Source organism: Theileria equi (genome assembly GCF_000342415.1).
Source record: "Theileria equi strain WA chromosome 4 map unlocalized gcontig_1105316255041, whole genome shotgun sequence".
In the NCBI taxonomy this organism is placed as follows: Eukaryota; Apicomplexa; class Aconoidasida; order Piroplasmida; family Theileriidae; genus Theileria; species Theileria equi.
In genome coordinates, this window is record NW_004668225.1 from 900,916 (window position 1) to 921,012 (window position 20,097).

Here is a 20,097-nt window from a genome sequence, read left to right on the forward strand (position 1 = left end):
CCTCTACTCTTTAACGTGTACTTCCCTAATGTCTTCAAGGTCAGAGTCTCCGCAAAGTCTTCCGTGCTAAACAAAATGTCAAAGGAAGAACTCTGCATGGCAGTTCTGGCTATTACCTAGTGAGAATACTAGCAGAAACAGTTGGCAATACTGTGTCTCCATTTTAATAACGATGAAAAGAATCTCGGGTTTGGAAGAATTGATGAGAAAGAAAAGAGAAATAGACGAGCAGAGAGGACCCCCATTCCAGGAAGAAGAGTTGGAGTCTCTAGTAATTCTCCGGAGTTCTTCTAGCGCCATCTCAACGGAATGTACAGGTAATAGAATGGATGGTTATGCCTGATTTATGGATCTAGGTGGATTTACTCCACTTGGCCTTGGCACTGCCTGGGTGATCCCAGGCGTCATCGCCGTCACTCACCCAGCACATTTCTTCTATATTCTACAGTACTGAATGTTGTATCCTCTAGGGATATACCTGGGAGGGATGGATAAAGTGGTCATTCTGGGTGCTCTCATGAGAATGTTTACACACTCGCCGGACCAGTTAAACGAGTAAAATTCAATGAGTGTTCCGGATGACTTGGATGGTTAATAGAGCCTGGATTGACACTCTTCTCGATCACATTACTGATGGATGGGAGAATGGGTGATGAGTGTACTGCGCCTCAGAATGGCAGAGGTACCTGGAATTGAGAACTCTGTTGTACATCAAGATGAATCTAGATGGACAAGTCACTCATAGGAATGGTATCATTGATGTCCATTTCGCGGTTGAGATGGAGAGAATGGCTTTTCATATGGCCCTGGAGATGATGGTATTGGAGGGACGTAATTGGTTACTACTATGGAGTTAGAGAGAATGGTAGTGAATGGGGAGGCATTTAACATTCCTATGTGTATACCATTGCAAAGGTAAGGCCTCAGGGGACTCCCTTTATGAGAGAGTGAAGACCGTCATGATTATGTAAAGGATGAGAGTAGATGGACCTGTAGCTCTACAGAATCCTCCACTCATACTACAACAAGAGTATGGGCCATTACAGAGTACAAAAGACACGCTAGTTAAGAGAGAAAGTAAACTAGCCAAATCAATGTTGTGTGCATGTACAAGACCCCATGGCTAGTCACTTTGCTCTGCTAACTCCAAAAGTTACGGCCTACTACACAGCCAGTTACTTTTAAAATGGGTTATTCAGGGTATGAAACCTGTGAGAATGCATAATAGGAGTCAGGGATAGAAATGATGGCAGTTGTAGATACAAAGAGTCAAGACAACCATTTGGACGTGGACATTGCCAAATCTGCAGACGATGAACTGTACAAAGAGGTCGATGGAAATGGCATAGAGGTCAAAAGGGAATGCTCTGTGAATATTCTAGGCTTCAAGAAATATATTCACAGACCAAAGGACAAATATATAGGCGGAGTAAGACACAATAAAGAGCCGCTAAATTTTCCTTATTTGGACTTTAAAAGTGGTAGTTATAAGGAGGTAGATGTATACTATCTGGATTATGACGAGGGGAATGTTCTCCCTCTGTTAATTGGACTTTTAAATGATGGAGGAAGTTGTGACTATTACAAACGTGTCAAATACGATACACCAAATTCTCAATGGCTAGAAGTGGATAATGTAGGCACAGATGGTAGCAAGATAACAGAAGAATTGGAGTCTATTTTTGAGGAAATAAAGGATATTGTTGTCATCAAGTTGGATGGAACTTCTGGTTATTATACCAATGGAGACCCTAGCCAGCCCCCAAAGGCTAATCCAACTACTCAAGTACAAGTGACACAGTACACATATGAAACTGTTTACAAAAAGTGTGTTCACAAGCTTCCAGATAAGAAGTTAAGAGTCATTTATACCAGGACTAGCGATAAGAATATACCATTTGATCCTCCTGTATATGGAACGGGGTATAGTGAGGTTTCGGTCTATTTTTGGGAGGGCGACAGTAGTCATGCCAAACCCCTCTTACTGGAACTTAAGCCAGCGCCAGATACTTCCTCATACTATACTAATTCGAATGGCAAATGGGTGAAGCAGGAGGGAGGACATGATAACCTTGAGAAGAATCTTGACAAACAAAACTGTAGATGGAACAATGCCTATGTTGTGAACATTGCGAAAACTGATAGCTACCCCTGTGTATGCTGTAGCGCCTGCGAAATTCAGGTGACCTCTGTCAAGGCCTTTGGCTACATTCACTGCATGCATAGAGTCAGCACATCATTCTCCGTTTCCAAGGTGATGGACGGGGCATTTATACAAACTGGGCTCCCTATCTCTACGGATATAGACGTACTAAATGTCTATCACTATCCTGCACATCTAGGAAAACCCCTCCTCATCCGCTATTCCTCCAAAGGGACCGATCATTGTTACATGAGAGACTCTCGGAGCAAGAAAAGTTGGAGTCCTGTCCCAGGTGATAAAGGGATAACCTCTGCAAGCGTAGATGGCTGGAGAAATTTTTCGCTACTGTTAGACCTATATTCACCATCCCTTGTCATAGATATTGGCAGAAATGGCAATGGAACGTATTCCAGTGGAGACGGCGAATGGAGCATTAGGTATACAAGAACAGAGAGTCCAAAGGGCTACCACAAAGTCACCCATGTGACGCCAAGTAGGATCCTCTTTTTTGTCAAGGACTTCCAGTTTGACGGTACATTTCTCGCCAAGGTTTGGATCAAGAGTCTTGTCAACAGCATTTCAGTCTACTTTTCGACTGAGGAGGCCAAGTCTAAGACTCCCCTAATGATTGAGGCGCAGAGGAAAGATGGAGAATACGACTATTACTGCACTATTAGGAATGGAGACAATAGGTTTTGGTCACCGCATTTAATCCATGGAAATGAAGAGGAAACTCTAAAGGAAAGGTTGGACGCCATTTATGCCATGGAATTCCCACCCTCTCATACTGTAGCAATCTCCATTGGGATCATAGTGGTGGTTTGTCTTATAATTATTGGTGCGCATGAAGGGATCAGGATGGCAACGGATCCAGCCAAAAGTTTTACAGCGAGATTCCTCCGCATGGGCACAAGGTTTGTCTGATGCTTCTCGTTTCCAACCCTGAGGATTATGAAGAAGGAATGGGTTCGTATAGGAGGCGTAGGTATGGTCTCCATAGGTAGGCGTAGAGGCATTTCATAAATGCAGAGTCTCTGGTACAGCTGAAGATGAATATTGACGGGACAGGGATTCCAGAGATCCACCCTGAACATTTTGATTCATTTGAATGGAACATTAATGGTATCAAGAGGTGTGGAATCCTCATACTTTGGGATGTAAAGAGTTATAACTCTGGCAATCACATATTGAATTGTTTTTAAATATACACCCTTGGTGTCTTTAAATGCAGTTTATCTCCAAACTCACTCTGTGGAGATGATAAGTTTTTTCATAGACAATACATGGTAGGTTAATGGCTATTTATGGAATGGTTTATAATAAACCACAGGACTATTATGGAGACTACACTCCTTCAATAAACGATCCCACAGCACAATATGATTATTCAGGCGCTTGAAGGTTATGAATGTTGCAAAGTATTTAAAGTGTGATATAGACAAGGCTACATTTGGATTAAGCTGGAAGTCTGCATGTAAAATCCCCCATGATTGTCTAGACAATCCTACACATTTTTCAAACTTTACAGGTTACACAGCATTGATACACTATTAAGATGCGAAACTAGGATATAGATATAGAAATCTGGTTAACGATAGGATGACAAGCTTGTCATGTACAAAATCCTCAGGATCATCCTGGTATGGTTCCCGTGTAGACATAGATATTAGCAAAACAACTGCTAAAGTAGGATATTTTGATTCTTGTAGAAACCAAATTAATATTGTAAAAGATCAGGAACGTTTCGGAAATGGATACAAAACATACACACACAAGGCACATCAAGGGGGAGATCTTATTGGTGGAATAAACTACGCTGGCAAGGATCAGACTGGATTTGGTAATTTAAACACCGCATATAATATAGAACTCACCGTAGTATATTTGTATCACGATCATGATAATCAGATACCACTTGTGATTATGCTAAAGGATAGCTATGTTTCCACTTACTACTCTAGGAATGACTATTTTTCAAGCCCTTTCACATGGACGAGAGATTTTTACTTTCAGTATCAACTCAACCCACTTTCACAGATTAGTTCGAAAATAAAGGATTTTGTGGTACTCAAACTTGATGCTACAAATGGGAACTACTTTGCAAATGGAGATTCCAAACCTCCTGAAGTTAACGGGCATGTTAGAGTATCAGTAATCTCGTCTATATATGAGGGTATATATGACAAATATACTCACATACCATCAGGAGGAATATCATTATTGAGGCCATTTTTGACTATAATTGAACATACGAGTATAAAATTCAGCGATGCTTCATATACAAAACCATCCAAAGAAGCTAATGTATATTACTGGAGTTGTGACAAAGATTCTGTTCGTCCTCTTATTATTGAACTGTTTTCCGGTTCCTCCACTTACTATAAGTTCATTAATGATAAGAATAATAAGAGATGGCAGAATGTTACAGAGAATACAAACATCAAGAATATACTTGATAAAGAGAATTGTGAAAGGAACAAAGCTCATCAAATTGATATCTCTAAAACTACGGGTACTACTTATCCCTGTTTAACTCCAGGTTGTAACATTCAGATTACTGTGTCAGATCTTTCCATTTCAGGATATTCCAGGTTCTCACATCACATCTCTGACGTTTCATCTAATCTTTCAGTTGCCAGGTTTAAAGACCGCGGCGTTGAACAAACAGGACTCCCAACCGTTAAGGGTGTACATCAGATTATTGTCTTCTCCTATCCTAAGGATAATAGAAAGCCCCTCCTTATTCACTGGAAAGTGCCTAGCAGTCATAAGTGGTTTAAAAGAGGCTCTCCTAATGTAAATACCTGGAATGAGATAGATGATAATGATTCTAAGAAACCTAAAGATGATGCTGACCATGAAAACATTTTGAGGATTCTCCTGGATTCCTATTCTCCCAAAGTTACCATAGACAGTAAGACTGATACACAAACTCCTTATGATCCCGATTCCAAACCAGCTTCTAAAGAAGATGAGAATGGAGATGCCAAGGGCAAGGTTAAAGTTACATCCTCTTCCAAAGAGTCTCCGGATTCTTCTGGAGCAGTAACTGGTGGAATACTAGGTGGCCTAGCCTGCTTATGCCTTCTTGGTGTTCTAATATGGAAGGTGGGACCTTCAGTGAGAACTCGTTTGGCCAGTAGACAACCCCTCTTGTAGTAGTACATTACGTTACAACCCCTCAATATTTTCAGGTATAGTTCCTACCATATAGCTTGAGTAGTCTACTTTATAAAGCCCCGGGGACTCGTGGTTAGGAAGCTCGGTAGATACCACCATATCTTGTTGCATGCAGAGCAATGGGCCGATACTTGTGGCACAACAGTTACCATTTTGACAGTATAAACAATTCTAGTTTTATGTCATATATTTATGTGCAGATCTGAGTAGACTGGTAGATTTAGGGGACCTGTCTCTGGAGAATCCAATGGACTCATTATAGCAACAGTTCTTGCCATACAGACTCAGAATTAAAGCAAGAAGGCGAGGACATTATAGGCAGCCATTAGGCTGGGTTTGGGGACTCTAGATTTCCCGTTAGATAGCAAACCACGATGTTGAGTGGGGAATAATCCAGCGGACATCCATTGGCATGCATGTGTAATTTGCTAATAAATGGAAGTACAAGAGTAATTTCATATAATAGTATTGATAAAGGGTTGAGTTTGCGTTTTTGAAAGATGAATGAGAGTGAAATAGAGTTGGATATTGATCCAGGAAAATGTGATCAAACTGAGGACATAAAATGTAGTCATAAAGAGCATACCCCCCTTAATTCATATGATTCATATGAATATACCTTTACTAAAGGCTCAGTTCAACTAAAATCGTTATCGTATGGTGGTAAGAAACTCACAAGGATTACCACCTTTCCCATTTAACATGTCACTAAAGTTACAAATTATATAGATATCAGCGATTCACTCTTGGTTCTGCAGATTAATGTTAAAGTGCAGTATTCTTACTATGTAAAGAGAGATCCTGAGAAAGAAATAGGTAGTAATACGATATTTGATGAATTTGCATCAAAGAATACATCATTAGATTCACAAGAATTGGAGGAATTGTTGAGAGATGTATATAATAACGAACGAGTTGAATACTACGATCTTGGGAAAAAACTACGTGAGAAGCTTTGGCCAAAAAATGGCATATGTTTTAACCTTGCCAGCAAACTTATTACAGATGCAAAATACACATCAGACGTCACAGGAATACAAGTTACCGTAGCAAAGAGCACAATAACAGGTGGATATAAAAGGGTCAGGCATACTCCAACCTCTGCTCCGTTTTACATTAAAGAACTTAAAGGTACCAATGAACAACCGATAACTTTAGATAACGGTTTTCCAAATGAATTACTTGCTGGTTTTAGCGTGTATTATGGAAAGGATGATAGTGAATATGGTGACCCACTTTTGATAATCTTGGAAGTTGGAAAAAAATTAGAAAATATCCCTGGAAAGTATATCACCTCAAAGAATAAGGATACTACAAACTGGAACGTTATAAGAGTCAAAGATTCTACTATAGATGAAATAGAATTAGAGAATATCCTTAAGAATATAGAAGGAAATAAATGTCTTTATATTGATACTTTAGATGTTACTCTTAAGAGTAAACTTGCGGACATTACAAAAGAACTCATCATAAATCTGGAAGAGGCACGAAATATGTTTGGAACATATGATTCTGGTGATGATAAGATGATTCCCTATAAAAGGATAATATCCAGAGAATACACTTCCGTTGCACATGCTGATACATTTACTAGCTTTACGATCAAAGATATTAAAGTAACTTCTGATGTAAGTGTTTCAGGTGTTCCACTTCCTACAAGTGGCAGTAGGCTCTCAAAGCTGAGAGCATTTTATAATGGTTCAACTATAAAGGATCCTCTCCTAATATACATACTGGAAAATGGTGGAAATAGTATGTGGATATACAGATACTCTGGTGATAAGACATGGGTCGTTCCAAGTGGAGACACTACTCCAGCAAGTGATGTAGATTCCGATAAGATAACCAAACTCCTAGAGCAGTATTACACCCCTAATGTTGTAATAAACCTCGATATTTGCGCTCCGTATAATCCAGAAGACAATACTCTCCGATTCAACGTGAATAAGAGAAATCTTAAAGACTCCAAATACTATGGATTTACACATACTGCACCATCAGCACGATCATTCAGAGTTAAGAGTGTTTGCCATGGAACTACACTTAGTGGACTATCCTCAGAAACTCCTCTAAAGAGTATTGCAGCCTACTACCTTGGAGAGGGTCATACACTTGGTAAGCTCCTAATGGTTGAACTGGTGAGCGAAGAAGACAAGTATAGTTATTACATGAGACAGAACAGAGACCCAACTAAATGGACAGCTCTTGATCGGACAGAAAAACTAGGGGATGATGAACTCATCCAAAAACTCAATGAGTTGGTAGTGGCATACTTTCCTCCTCCACCTGATCCCATACCACCCATTCCACCAGCTACTACAGACAATACATCTACAGGAGGTGTAGAAACTGGAAAGCATTCAAGGTCTACGAGATACTATCAAGTTGCGGGCGCAGCAATAGTTGGAACCATCATTGGCATTTCCATTCTATGCTTCGTAATATGGAAGTTCACCCCCGTATCAAGAATGTACATCGTCAACAGGGACCCGCTCCTCTAGACCAACGCCTTGCCGCCAAAACTCCCAGAAGGAAGAATGTGTGGAGGAAGAGATTCATCAGTGTACCTCCAACTTCTTTTCTTCCTCCACACATTTTGCAATTCTTCTTCCTCGGTCATTTTCTTTAAACATGTTCGTACATTATCTCAGTCGAGGCGTTCTGTGACCCATTTATTTATCCATGTCTTGTATCTTTGCGGCGGCGTCGCGGAGGGCCCACACAGCCTCAAAACCTGCCAATCATGCGTCCATAGTTGACCGTAACGACTCATTGCATTTGCTGGACCCCTGTGATGTGCAAGAGGAACGCCAATTCCCCAGAAGACGGGGCCCTACACACCACTTGGAATCCAACGCACTCTTCATCATGAAGGCTCCGTGGACCATTTTAACGCTTTCAGCCACTGGAATATGCGCGGGGATCGCTCTGATTCTCAGTGTCATCAATATGAACGACCCTGCGGCTATTCCCGCTCCATTCCCCCTGGACATTACAGTGCCAGATTCGGACAAAGTTTCGGTCTCTATCGTGGAATACGACGGTATTGAGCATAAGATACTCTCTGCAAACACAGAGGAAATGATAGCAGAGCTCAGAAACGGGGAAATGACTGTCTGGAATGATGAGAAGAATAGAGGAGCAAGCACCATTCACATCTTCTCCAAGTGTGGAGAAACGCGCTTAATGGAGGTATTTGCGGGACCAAGAAGTAGTCCGTCCATCATATACCTCGAATACAGCGGTGGTCAGTGGACACAAATCAATGTGAGCACTTACAACGAGAGGTGGAATGACCTCTTTAATGATGATCCCTGCACCATCAACAAAGGTGCTATAGTCACACTTGACCTTGCCTCTGTACTCCAAGACAATTTTATTACCCACAACGGTGCTTCAGATGGCCTATCGTACCGCCTATACATCCCAAAGGAAGGTTTTGCATGCACCAAAATCACGGATGGGAAAGAGGAGATTTGGAGCGCAGATTGTGCATACAACAATGTAGATTACGATTATGCCTATTATAATGGAAACAATGCAGTTTGTTACACGGATGAGAGCTCAAAAGGGAGTCAAGAGAACAGAATCCTCCCGTCAATGGCTGGTGTTTACCTCAAAGAAGGTCTGCCAGCTCTGCTCTACTTGTACCTCAAAGGGGTAAATGCACGTGATAGTAGACAAAGACTCGAATGCTACGCGAAACAAGACGGGGACTGGACAAGGATCCGACCCATGGATTTCGACCAAAAAGTTTATGCTCTCCAGGATGTCCATCACACTTCAAGACACAGGGAGCTTATCATGGATATTTCAAGGCTCTCCTCATACACACCATCGAGGGACGGTGTTGAAATTCTGCACAATTCAGAGGAAGATCCATTCCTGACCGTCATCTCCCTTCCAAATGTAAAAGTTGTGGAGATCGCCGAGGACACCCAGACGATATGGACGGCGGAAGACGGAGAATCGTGCGATTTAGCGTCGCTATTCTTCAAGGGCAAAAGGCCAATTCTAGCGGAACTCGTCGTTAACAAGCCCGGCTCAGATGGGATGGATGGAGTGAACGAGACAAAGATTCTCCACTTTGAAAAGCGACTCTTTGGATGGTATAGAATGACGGAGAAGCTCTACAAGTTTAAACTCGAAGGGTTTATGTCCCCCAAAAAGGGTGGATTCATCCCGCACTCGTTATTCATTATACCAGTAATGATTGCCTTGGGCATGTCACTTTAAGAGTTGCTGTAATGCATGGTACACAAGTAAAGCATATGAACGCCGTCGCTAGACGGAGCACAGGCGATCTATATGAGCCTGTAGAATAGTAGGATTAAGGTCATTACTGGAGTATAACGGAAGGATGAATGACCTACCGACGTCAAAGACTAGGTAGTTTGTCACTATGAGCGAAGCGAATAGGCGACCAAAGGGAGCTCGTGTATCTCTAGAGATATAAGAAGAGTGATGGGAAGATGCTAAGCATCGAGTTGTATAATGTGTTAAGGGGGAGTATAACTACTATGGTGACTGGGAAGAATCTAGAATCTCCTTCATACCGCCAAACAGTGAACTAGTCTTGTGAGGGAGGATGAATGGATGAGGTGAGGAGTGAGTAGCTAAGGAGACTCTCATGGATCTCAGAGTTTTGAAGGAGCATACTCTCTATGAACATGGAGGATGAGTACTGGAGAGCTAAAGTTAAATGTAAAGTGTCAAGGTGGAGATAAGGGACAATGTACTTGTAAAGGTGCTGAGAACATACCCGGCCTAAAGGCCGAAAAGAGGACTAACATTCCGGTACCGGGATTTACCAAATATGTTCATTGGATTCCAGATGGAAGAACGTTCACTCTAGATGGAGAACTTAGTAATGGAGGTAAGATAGGATCAGAAGGAAAAATACCTGTAAAGGATGTTACGGAAGTAGCAGTATATTACTGGAATGGAGCCCCTGACAATCCAATCCTGCTTGGAATTACTACTAACAGTAGTGATAACACTACAACTGCATATTATGGCAGGGATAGTGATAGTGGTAATGATTGGGAGCAACTACCTGGTTCGAATGAACAAGAAGCACTTGATGATCAGAACTGCCTAAGAAACTATGCCATCCCTTTTAACATAGAGAATTCTCACTCTGGTGATATTTTCAAAGGCTCTAAATCCAGTTGTATAGGGAGCAAAACGATAAAATCTACACCATCATCCAGTCTTACGGGCAGCAACTATGTTACTACGGCTTATAGTATAACTAATGCTGATTGTAAGGGGACTAAAATATCTAGAGTGACCTTGAATAATAAACCTATAAACATTTCTCTTACAAGAGATACTCTGGCGACCGAGATCAGGTTATACTCTTCACCTGTTAATACAAATGTACCCATTATATTTGAGTTTAAACTAGAAAATGGAAATTCCAGATTGTTTCACAGTAAAAATGAAGAAGGTACTGAATGGCAAGAGTATGGTAATGGCAATAGATCATATGATGATAACAATAATATTAGCCAACTCACAGAGGAACTTATAAAAGAACTAGATGAATTTACTTGTGAACATCACAAGGGTGTTAATATTGATTTATCCTCTACTAGAACTAATGGCGAAAGTTATTGTTGCAATAAGCATGGAGGAAAGAAAAAGGACGGTAATGGAAAGGTATCTGTTACTGAGAATGAGGTTCGTTGTAAAATACATAACAATTCAAGTACTATCACATATCACAGACATACTGTTTCTGGTAGTTATAAACTATCTGGTATAAGGTACAATGAAAATGGTGGAACTAGGCGGAACATAGCTTTAAATGGACAGAGATTTCCCATTCCTAATGTACAAGCCATATATGCATTATACTCTGGTAATAAAAAGGAACCCATCTTGATCTATGTTGAAGGGAATACAGCCACAGGATGGTACCAGAAGAAAGGTCCTTCTGGTGGTAATAATGGAAATGAAGAGTGGACCAAAGTCAAGGATAAACTCAACGGTATAACACCGGAGAAGTTTGGCACTCTTGACTGTCCAAGTTGGAATGATGCTGTTGGTGTACTAAGAGACTGTGGTGACAAAACCTTGGAAGAATGTCCTGAAGAGTCTAAACAAGATCCACAACTAGAACAACTAAGTTCTGAAGAAGCTAGAGAAGAGGTTGATGAAGAGGGTATAAAAGTTGAGAAAGAAGAGGAAGAAGAGAAAATTGAAGTAAAAGGTGGTAATGCTCCTGGGCCTGGTAAAGCTGCTTCTCCTGCTGGACCTGGATCTCATTCCACTGGTACTGCTGGTGGTGGAGATTCTGAAGCTCAAACTACTGCTTCTATTGGTGATACTGATGGAGGTGCTGGAGTTTCTGGTGAAGATGGTGGTGATAGTGATGATGCTACTGAAAGGGCTGAAGAACCTCCTGATCCTCCTGCTAATCCTCAACCTCTTCTTACTACCGCTCCTGCTGTACTAGCTGGATATATAGTCCCTTCGGTTTTTGGAGGATCCGCTGCAACATTTTTTGGAGGATGGAAACTTTATAACCGCTTTAAAGGAGACCCTTGGGTTCGATACGGATATCCTATAGAGTTTTTAAAGAATGTACCATATTGAGCATGCATAGGTCCACTTGTGAACTTTTGTTTCCTAGGGAATATGTCATTCATCCATACTGACCATCCTGCTCATACCAGTTGAGACATTATGGAGTACTACTATGGGTGAATAGTGAGGGTTATGAAAGGATGATTGGAGTATAATCTGGTAGATGGATGTACCATGGACCATATCTGCAAAGATGATAGATGGGAGGATCGCACTCCAAACCTGTTACTATAGACATTAGCAAATACCCAGGAGGATCAGAAAAGCAATCAGTCCAATCAGGTGATGATAAGGGAGGTTACTACTATGATAGTGGTAGTAGAAGAGTTCTTCTAACGGATGACTGGTTTCCTGACCCAGAGGGAATCTATAGGAAATTTACTCATACTCCTGGAGATGGTTGTACAATAGGTGATATTAAGAAGGGAGGAGAATCTCAGACTGGGTTTGGGACCTTAACTACTTATGATAGCGTCTCAGTCTACTACTGGGGACAGGATCATCACTGTAGCACACCACTCCTCGTTCAACTTGGCGAGGGAAATGAGTACTACATCCGGAGTAGCGGTAATACCTGGACCAATGCAAATATAAATACTGGAAATCTCAGGAAGAAGCTAGACGAGCAGAACTGTGAAAAGAACAAGGCTCATATTATAAAGATTGCAGAGAAGAGTGGTTACCAATGTCCAGGTTGTACTGCTCAGTGGATTGCAGTATCCCCTCTGTCTCAGCATAATTACAGGCGTTATAAACATATCATTAGTAGTGATACCTCCACTCCTTCTATAACAAGATTTCAATGTACTGAACAGGACCAACTTGGATTTCCATCTCTAAAGGATGCCAGGAGTAGTGTTATCAAAGTATACTGGAACAGGTCTGGAACACCCCTCCTTATTCACAATAGCCAAACTGGTGGAGGAAATAGATGGTTCAGAAGAAACAAAAGTACTGAAAATACTTGGAGTGAGATTGGCACAAATAATCCTAATAGACCAGGACATAGTGATGATAAAGATAATATAAAGAAACTTCTTGAACTTCCGGATTACCATCCTCAAATTGTCCTTGATCTTTCTAAATCGTCTGGAACCTACACCGATACTACTACTGATATACTTATAACTGTGCGAACTAGTCCCATAGGTGATAGTTACTGGAGATACCAACATTCTCTGTGCGGTGGTCTCTTCGAGGCTACCGTAATAAACTATGAGAATAGTGTACTTTCTGGTATAGAATCATCTAATGACAAGTTGGATAGCGTTACAACCTATTATTATGGAGACAATCCCTCAGATGAGAATAATCTTCTCTTGGTTGGCTTAGAGAAAAGAGATAATAGTTATGTATATTATGGTAGGAAGGACGGAGGATCCACTTGGATTCTTCTTGACGGGAAAGATAAAACCAGTAAATTACAGGACAGTTCTCTTACCAATAAACTTAAAGACTTGAAGGAGAAGCTTAATGCAGATCACCAAAAACAGGTAATCATACATGCGGTTGGAGGAACCGTGGGAGGGCTGGCAACTGCAGGAGCTCTAGTCGCTTTAGCCAAGGTATTTTGGCCCGCAATTGTGACATCTTCTGCCACTCTATAGAATGTTTTATGGCTCTCATTCTAGGTTATGATTGACACCTCGTAGATTTGGATTGTTCACAACCTTTTGTTCGCACAATCATTTTCCATTCCTGTCCTTTCTTTGGCTATGGATGTCATTGTCTACAGGTATAATGTAATGTAGAGGCGAGAAGAATGGAGATCATTCATTGCTGGATGAAGGGGAATGTTGGTGTTTGGGAAATGGTTACTCTGCCAAAAAGAGCATAGGCAACTCAATACTTGACATATCTCTAGTGATAGCTTATGCTTCCATACTAAGCCTTGTGAATAGACAAGCTCCTATGTTAATGTAGTATTCATCATTCCTCAGATTCTCCATCCTCTACTATTTATCATTCTTCCATAGTGCTACTCCATTAGACAACTACTCAGTACACAAGCTAGCATCCCTACTGGAGAGTCCATAGAGTCTCATATTTGTCTAACCCAAGGGTCTCCTTTATATACTTCATGAGTATCATCATATTAAACGTGGAAATACGTCAAGGAAAAGAGATTGAAATACTTTCCAGGCTGTCCAACCAGCACCTCCTGTGCCAAGAGCTGAAGCACCAGTTCCTGAAACCGCCTTAATCCAGGTAGAAGAAGTAGAAGTAGAATTAGAAGTAGTAGGAGGAGCAACAGGTTCAGAAGTAGGAGTAACTTCAGTAACAGTAGCAAGAGTTTGAGCAGCAGTGGTAGGAGAGACTTGACTAGTAGCATTAGTAGTATCATCAGTAGTAGTAACAGTAGCAGGAAGTTGAGTAGCAGCTCCAGGAGCAGCAGTAGCAAGAGCATCAGGAGATCCAGGTATACCACTTTCACCAGTAAGAACACCAGAAACAGTTTCTTGTACTTGAGGTAAGGGTTCAGCAAAAGTAGATAGAACAGCAGCACGAGGTCGACCATCAGGACTAGTATCAACAACTAGAGAACCAGGAGTAAGTTTGAATTTCTCTTCACTAGAACTAAGACCAGAGTCTGATCTTCCACCACTTCCACTATCATCAGATTGAGGAGTTCCATCTTGTTGAGCAACTTTAGTAGCTCCATCAGCATTACCATCAGGATCAGTATGAGAGCCACTAGATGGACTAGCAGTAAGTTGAGCTACAGTACCAACACTATCAGCACTATTAACAGTTTGTTTACCATCTCTGCCATTCATACCATTAGGTCCAGGTCCAGAAGGACCAGCAGCAGAGTCTGATCTTGCTACACCGCCTTTATTTTCAGAGCCACTATCTGGCTTAGGTGGAGATGAGGATTTAGATTTCTCACTGCATGTTTGATAGTCAGATTTAAACTCCTTTAATGCATTCACAAGTTGGTTATATTTCCCACAGTCTATAATGTTTTCTGGTGTTATACTGTTGAGGTCAGGCAAGACTTTTTTCCACTGTTCATCTGTACTACTACTACCAGTAGGCTTCTTATACCAGCCTTCAGCTGATTCTCCACATTCGATATAGATGAGTACTGGGTTGTGATTACAATAAAAGGCAGAGACTGATTTTATGTTGGAGATTGGAAAGTCCAAATTTGAAGACTTTATACGTCTTCTATTACTAGGATTATTAGTATAATTAATATCACTACTATCATAGAGATAATACCTTATTGCAGCAACTCTATATCCAGGGTTAACGGTGTGTTTGCAAATGGTAACAGACTTTTGATGTACGCAAGAAACTTGTACATGAGTAACAGTGATCTTCCGTTGATCAATACCATCCTTAATACCATGACAACGGCAACAATACGGCTCCCTATTACCCATAGATGTCCCTTTGCTAAGATCTACTATAACTTCATTATAGTTCGAACAAACTAGGTCATCCAGTGTCCTTTCAAGGTCATTATTAATGAGTGGAGGTTGAGTACCTCCCTTAAGTTCAATCCACTTGTTAACACCAGTATCATTTATATTAACGTGGTAGTTAGTTCCTCTATCAGTTGTGGTCACTCCTACTATGAGGGCCTTAGTAGGTAGGCCACCACCATCCTTTTCATGCCTCCAGTAATAGGCAGAAACTGATGAGACATTAGCGCCATTGTTCAGAGGAATCCCGTTAGTAGAATTCCCATCATCGTCTTTAACTTCCTTTAGTATGAATTCTCCTTCAGTCTCAAGAGTATGTTCATACATGAGGAAGTCAGATCCAAGAGGGTTGATAGTTCTTTTTACAGTAATGGTAACATCTTGTCTTCCGGTAGAAGTACTTCCCTGATATGTAGTAGTATCTGAAGTATTTCCATTTGGCTTGTTTTTGAGCTCATCTACTTTATTGTCAAACTCACTATAATTAATCTCCTTCCATGACCCACCAACTTTCTCAAAGCACTTTATGGATGGAACACAGCCTCCATGTTCATATAGTAGTCTTTCAAGACTCTGAGATCCATTAGTCCTCTCCAGACATCCATTCATTCTCACAAGACTAACTCACTGGATAGCTTTATGGAGGACATCCTTTCGACCATATACATATACTCCTTGTACTTTGTCATAACCCCTGTCTTCTGGATCTACTCTCATCCCCGCATGTTTTGGAGATATACAAGTTCCTATACTGGGCATACTCTCCATCACTCTTCCATTCGTTACACTTATTCCACAGTGACAAACTACCTAGTCTATTCCATTCTAGAGACTCTATACTGGACAACGTAAATGCACAAGCTCCCTTTGGTCGCCTATTAGCTTGTCCTCCGTTTCACTATGGACATCGTCTACCATCCTCCTTAACACATTATACAACTCGATGTCTAGTGTACCCATACTATCTAGGGACATGCCATTATCATTGTATGTTTTTGGAGAATACACAGGCTCCTATACTGCGTATACTCGCCATTACTACCTAGTCTCTGACGTCGGTAGGTCACCTGCTTCGGTCTAGAGACCTCACCACAGAGCTCCTGTTAGTCGCTTTAGCTCACTACCTCGTAGCTTGCATTCCATTCGCTACGCTCCATGTCTAACTCCATACCACCCGTTCTACCCTTTTGGCAGCTCTCAGGGTCTCCTTCTTTGGCCCATGGCATCTTCGACACATCATTTCTTCCATAAAATCTACAAACAAAGACAAAATGCCCATTTAGGGCATTTACTGCCCCTTGGTCGCCTGGAGGCCCACCCCATCCCTCTCTTGGCAAAACTCGTGCATTCAGGGCTCTTTCAGACGAACATGAAGTTCAATGGGCTCCTTATATTACTATCGGCATGGAAGTTTTGCAGTTGCGGTGAGGGCGACGCTCCAAAGGGCGCAATTGGCTCCGACTCTCTGGCGGCTTCTGACGAGGCCACGGATTCTGCGTCTTTTCTGACTCCTACGGCGCAGTACTCGGAGTTTGAGGTCGTCCTTGACATTTCCGCGGAGAACAACCAGAATGTGTCGCGAGGAATGACGTACTTTGGAGGGAATGAAGAGGTCTACTTTACGGCGCTTGAAAAGCATCTAATCGTCTCAATTGTCGATGGTTCGTGCCCTGTATGGAGAGGCTGTTCGGGTGTGAGTTGCAGGAGCGCCAAAGTCTCGCGTACGGGGAGCCAGAGGCTCATCTCGGTCTTTTGCGGAGGGAATGGAAAGTACGACTACGAGTACTTTGGGACGAGCAACGACGGACGGTGGATGAGGATAAGCAGGGAGAGCTACAACAGGCTGATTTCCGGGTCCAGTCATGCCTCCAGCCAGGCAAACTCCAGGAATGGCAACATCGTTGATGGAGAGCATGACGTTCGACAGTCTTCTTCATTAAAAACCCATAGCCCTGGAGAACATCGTAGGATGCGTAGAGGGTCCAGTGGTGACAGGGAGTCTAGTGATAGCTCCGAAACCTCGCATTCACTCTCTGACATCATGCTGGACATTACCGACCCAATCCACTCTGGTTTGCTCATTAGGGACCGGTTCATCTGCGGGGTACGTCTAAGGACCTTTGTGGCAATTGCGGGGTCGAGGATTACGAGGGTTTTTGCTGGCCCGTTTATATTCTGGAGGTGCAATGGCAGCGATGTTCTGGACCTTTGCACCGAGCGTTCCAGGGGCAAATACCACCTCTTGTTCCTGCGCGTCATTGACAAAGAAGGGAACAGGACCAATAGCTACTTTCAGGGAATTGGCAAGTCCTGGTCCGAGGTTGAAGAAGACAAGTATTATGAACAGCTGGGGACCATGGAGGACAGCTTTACCGTCGAATCGGAGACTCCAAAGGCCGAGTCTCCCAGAGATTACGGAGGAATGAGGCAAGAATCTGCCTCTCCAGAGCTAGACCTTGTTCTGGCAACAAAGCGACTTATTAGCGGACTTACCGCCACGTTCACATTGGACATTGCAGCTCCAGATACCTCAAAGATACACCAAACGGAAGGTATGCGAGAACAAATCAAGGAATTTGTCTACACTCCAAAGGAGGGTATTTTTAACAAGGTAGTCGATGGACAAGTTGTCCTGTGGACTGCAAAAGGGGACGAGGAGTGCGCTGAAGCCCAAGTCTATGCACGAGGGAAAAAGAAACTCATTAAAATCCGCACACTCCTGAATGGAAGATCAGTGTTTGTCTGTTTTGGAAAGGACGCCAATATCTGGTCGCCACTCGTTGGAAGCGTCTTTTACAAGAAGCTCGTTGAGCTCCGACACGATGATACGGAAGAACACGAAACTCCGTCTGAACCTTGTGGATTCCAAGTTTCCTCTCTTGTACTCCCACTTGCCGCAATGCTCTGCATGCTGGGGGTTTAAGTTGGCAGTGCCAACATACATTCGTCCAAAGATTGACGCGCTTCAAAGAAGGCAAAGTACTTTTTTAAAATATACATGCACAAAAATGTGCAAGTGCCGCAATGCTCGGCAATTTTAATGTTGTAGGATGTAGAGTATACGAACGTAGTGAGTATGCGGAGCGTGAGCGAGTGAAAGGAGCATAGGCGACTATATGCAGTATGGGAGCCTAAGGAAGAGTATGAGCGTAGTGAATAAGGAGTGATGACGAGTATACGTAGTATAGGAGTCCGTGTATCTGCAGAGGCAATACTGTCACTAGGGAGACGTAAAGAATGGTAGTACCCTTCGGGAGAATAGATACCTCCCGTCGGTCGGGAAGAGACAACTAAATGCTGAGTATAAACAGGCCCCTATACTGCGTATACTCGTCATCACTCGTTACACTCACTCCATAGTTACAGTCCTCGATGTAAGAACATGTATAATCCCTCATTGTTTTTATCACTTTTTGGAGGTAACAGTCACAACTTTTGGGTACAACTCGCTTGTCTAGGGTTACCATCTTTTGCCTCGCTCCTTCTTTGTCCCATTCCACAACGTCTTCTCCATACTTTACAGTACCAATTCTCGGGGAAAGCATCTCAAGGACAACATTGTATATGGTCTTTTGGGGTAAAGAGTCACGTGGTTGCATTGTGGGAATGTCTTGATCATTCGTCCAGTGATGGGTGCTGTGAATGATTCTCTAGCCTCTCCAGGTATGCTACGAGTCTCTCTGGACGATATACTCATCCGTGATTATAGTTCTGCTATATACAGATTAGTACCAGATGCATGCATCCTATTCCAGATCTCCCCTGACAGCTCAAATTGTAGATCCATGGTCCAGTCTATATGTTTCTTTACCAAATACTATACCATTACTATACATTCTACTATAAACAACAATGCATGCACTTGTGGTAGCACCCATTCTCGCCATTTTCTTGTCCACCAGGACTATTCTGGCCGGTTGTATATTCAGTTTACATGATGATTCGCGAGACCGTAGATCATCTGTATGGCGTTACAAATCCAAGAGATTTCGCGAAAGGATTCCCATCACCCTTGATGTAACCAGGGAAGCACCAGCTGTAATCATGATGGTTGAACGTCAGGCTGCCTCCTCCGAGAGTCACTTTATGATCAAGCCGCAGTATAATGGCTGTTACAAAATTGGCAATGTACTGGACGACGGAAAGCTCATTGTCGAGGGGAACGCCGATATCGCAGAAAGGAGAGTATACCTCCGAGATGAAGGAAAGGATAGAATCCTCAGGGTCACTGATTTTTACCTTCAAAGGGATGGAAGATTTAGAACAGAGACTACCGATCTTGTAAAGGTCCAGGGAGATGCTAGTTATGGACCATTAATGAAATATCCAGTGGACCTTCATCTACTTTCCAGGAACCTTCCTGATGAGATTGAACGCATTACAGATCCGTTGAGAGGAGAGACCAAATACAGAATAAGGAAAAACATGATGTATACCATGTACATTGGTATGGTTATATACGGTAGTGACGTTTTGGATGATACAGTAGATAATGATATTCTCTCAAAGGAAGTTACTGTAAATGGTCTCAAGCAGGTCAAAGTTGATGTCTATAAGAGGGACGGAAGTTTCACGAGTTCAGAACATACCTTGATATAGTCTTATGCTCTCTGAGCTAAAACTATGTATCTACATGTTTATGAAGTAGCCAGAGTCCATTTTACATCTGTGCCCTTTGTTTGTTTAGACCTATAGTCTTTTGTCACGCCTATTGCGTATTGTTTATTTGCAGTGCTACATCGCCACTGC

General features: G+C 42.1%; 9 protein-coding genes across 9 annotated transcripts, besides 3 other annotated features; 8 read left to right on the plus strand and 1 right to left on the minus strand.

The window, feature by feature from the left end:
• Positions 1-1,243: 1,243 nt before the first annotated feature.
• On the plus strand, positions 1,244-3,067 carry BEWA_048720 (hypothetical protein; the record flags this gene model as incomplete). Its single annotated transcript, XM_004831800.1, has 1 exon — positions 1,244-3,067. One exon carries the CDS (start codon positions 1,244-1,246, stop codon positions 3,065-3,067), a length of 1,824 nt encoding a protein of 607 aa, XP_004831857.1.
• Positions 3,068-3,400: 333 nt separating this feature from the next.
• Positions 3,401-5,302, plus strand: BEWA_048730 (hypothetical protein; the record flags this gene model as incomplete). Its single annotated transcript, XM_004831801.1, has 3 exons — positions 3,401-3,429; positions 3,535-3,671; positions 3,774-5,302. The coding sequence occupies 3 exons, from the start codon at positions 3,401-3,403 to the stop codon at positions 5,300-5,302; spliced, it is 1,695 nt and encodes a 564-aa protein (XP_004831858.1).
• A 521-nt stretch (positions 5,303-5,823) lies between these two features.
• On the plus strand, positions 5,824-7,824 carry BEWA_048740 (hypothetical protein; the record flags this gene model as incomplete). Its single annotated transcript, XM_004831802.1, has 2 exons — positions 5,824-5,986; positions 6,053-7,824. The coding sequence occupies 2 exons, from the start codon at positions 5,824-5,826 to the stop codon at positions 7,822-7,824; spliced, it is 1,935 nt and encodes a 644-aa protein (XP_004831859.1).
• A 367-nt stretch (positions 7,825-8,191) lies between these two features.
• Positions 8,192-9,559, plus strand: BEWA_048750 (signal peptide containing protein; the record flags this gene model as incomplete). The annotated part of the gene is made up of 1 exon (XM_004831803.1): positions 8,192-9,559. One exon carries the CDS (start codon positions 8,192-8,194, stop codon positions 9,557-9,559), a length of 1,368 nt encoding a protein of 455 aa, XP_004831860.1.
• Positions 9,560-10,000: 441 nt separating this feature from the next.
• Positions 10,001-11,926, plus strand: BEWA_048760 (hypothetical protein; the record flags this gene model as incomplete). The annotated part of the gene is made up of 1 exon (XM_004831804.1): positions 10,001-11,926. The coding sequence occupies one exon, from the start codon at positions 10,001-10,003 to the stop codon at positions 11,924-11,926; it is 1,926 nt and encodes a 641-aa protein (XP_004831861.1).
• Positions 11,462-11,540: a sequence feature (GA-rich).
• Positions 11,650-11,708: a microsatellite.
• Positions 11,927-12,117: 191 nt separating the features above from the next.
• Positions 12,118-13,524, plus strand: BEWA_048770 (hypothetical protein; the record flags this gene model as incomplete). Its single annotated transcript, XM_004831805.1, has 1 exon — positions 12,118-13,524. The coding sequence occupies one exon, from the start codon at positions 12,118-12,120 to the stop codon at positions 13,522-13,524; it is 1,407 nt and encodes a 468-aa protein (XP_004831862.1).
• A 483-nt stretch (positions 13,525-14,007) lies between these two features.
• On the minus strand, positions 14,008-15,957 carry BEWA_048780 (hypothetical protein; the record flags this gene model as incomplete). Its single annotated transcript, XM_004831806.1, has 2 exons — positions 14,008-15,094; positions 15,143-15,957. The coding sequence occupies 2 exons, from the start codon at positions 15,955-15,957 to the stop codon at positions 14,008-14,010; spliced, it is 1,902 nt and encodes a 633-aa protein (XP_004831863.1).
• Positions 14,149-14,327: a microsatellite.
• A 760-nt stretch (positions 15,958-16,717) lies between the features above and the next one.
• On the plus strand, positions 16,718-18,271 carry BEWA_048790 (hypothetical protein; the record flags this gene model as incomplete). Its single annotated transcript, XM_004831807.1, has 1 exon — positions 16,718-18,271. The coding sequence occupies one exon, from the start codon at positions 16,718-16,720 to the stop codon at positions 18,269-18,271; it is 1,554 nt and encodes a 517-aa protein (XP_004831864.1).
• Positions 18,272-19,200: 929 nt separating this feature from the next.
• Positions 19,201-19,947, plus strand: BEWA_048800 (signal peptide containing protein; the record flags this gene model as incomplete). The annotated part of the gene is made up of 1 exon (XM_004831808.1): positions 19,201-19,947. The coding sequence occupies one exon, from the start codon at positions 19,201-19,203 to the stop codon at positions 19,945-19,947; it is 747 nt and encodes a 248-aa protein (XP_004831865.1).
• Between the last annotated feature and the right edge of the window lie 150 nt (positions 19,948-20,097).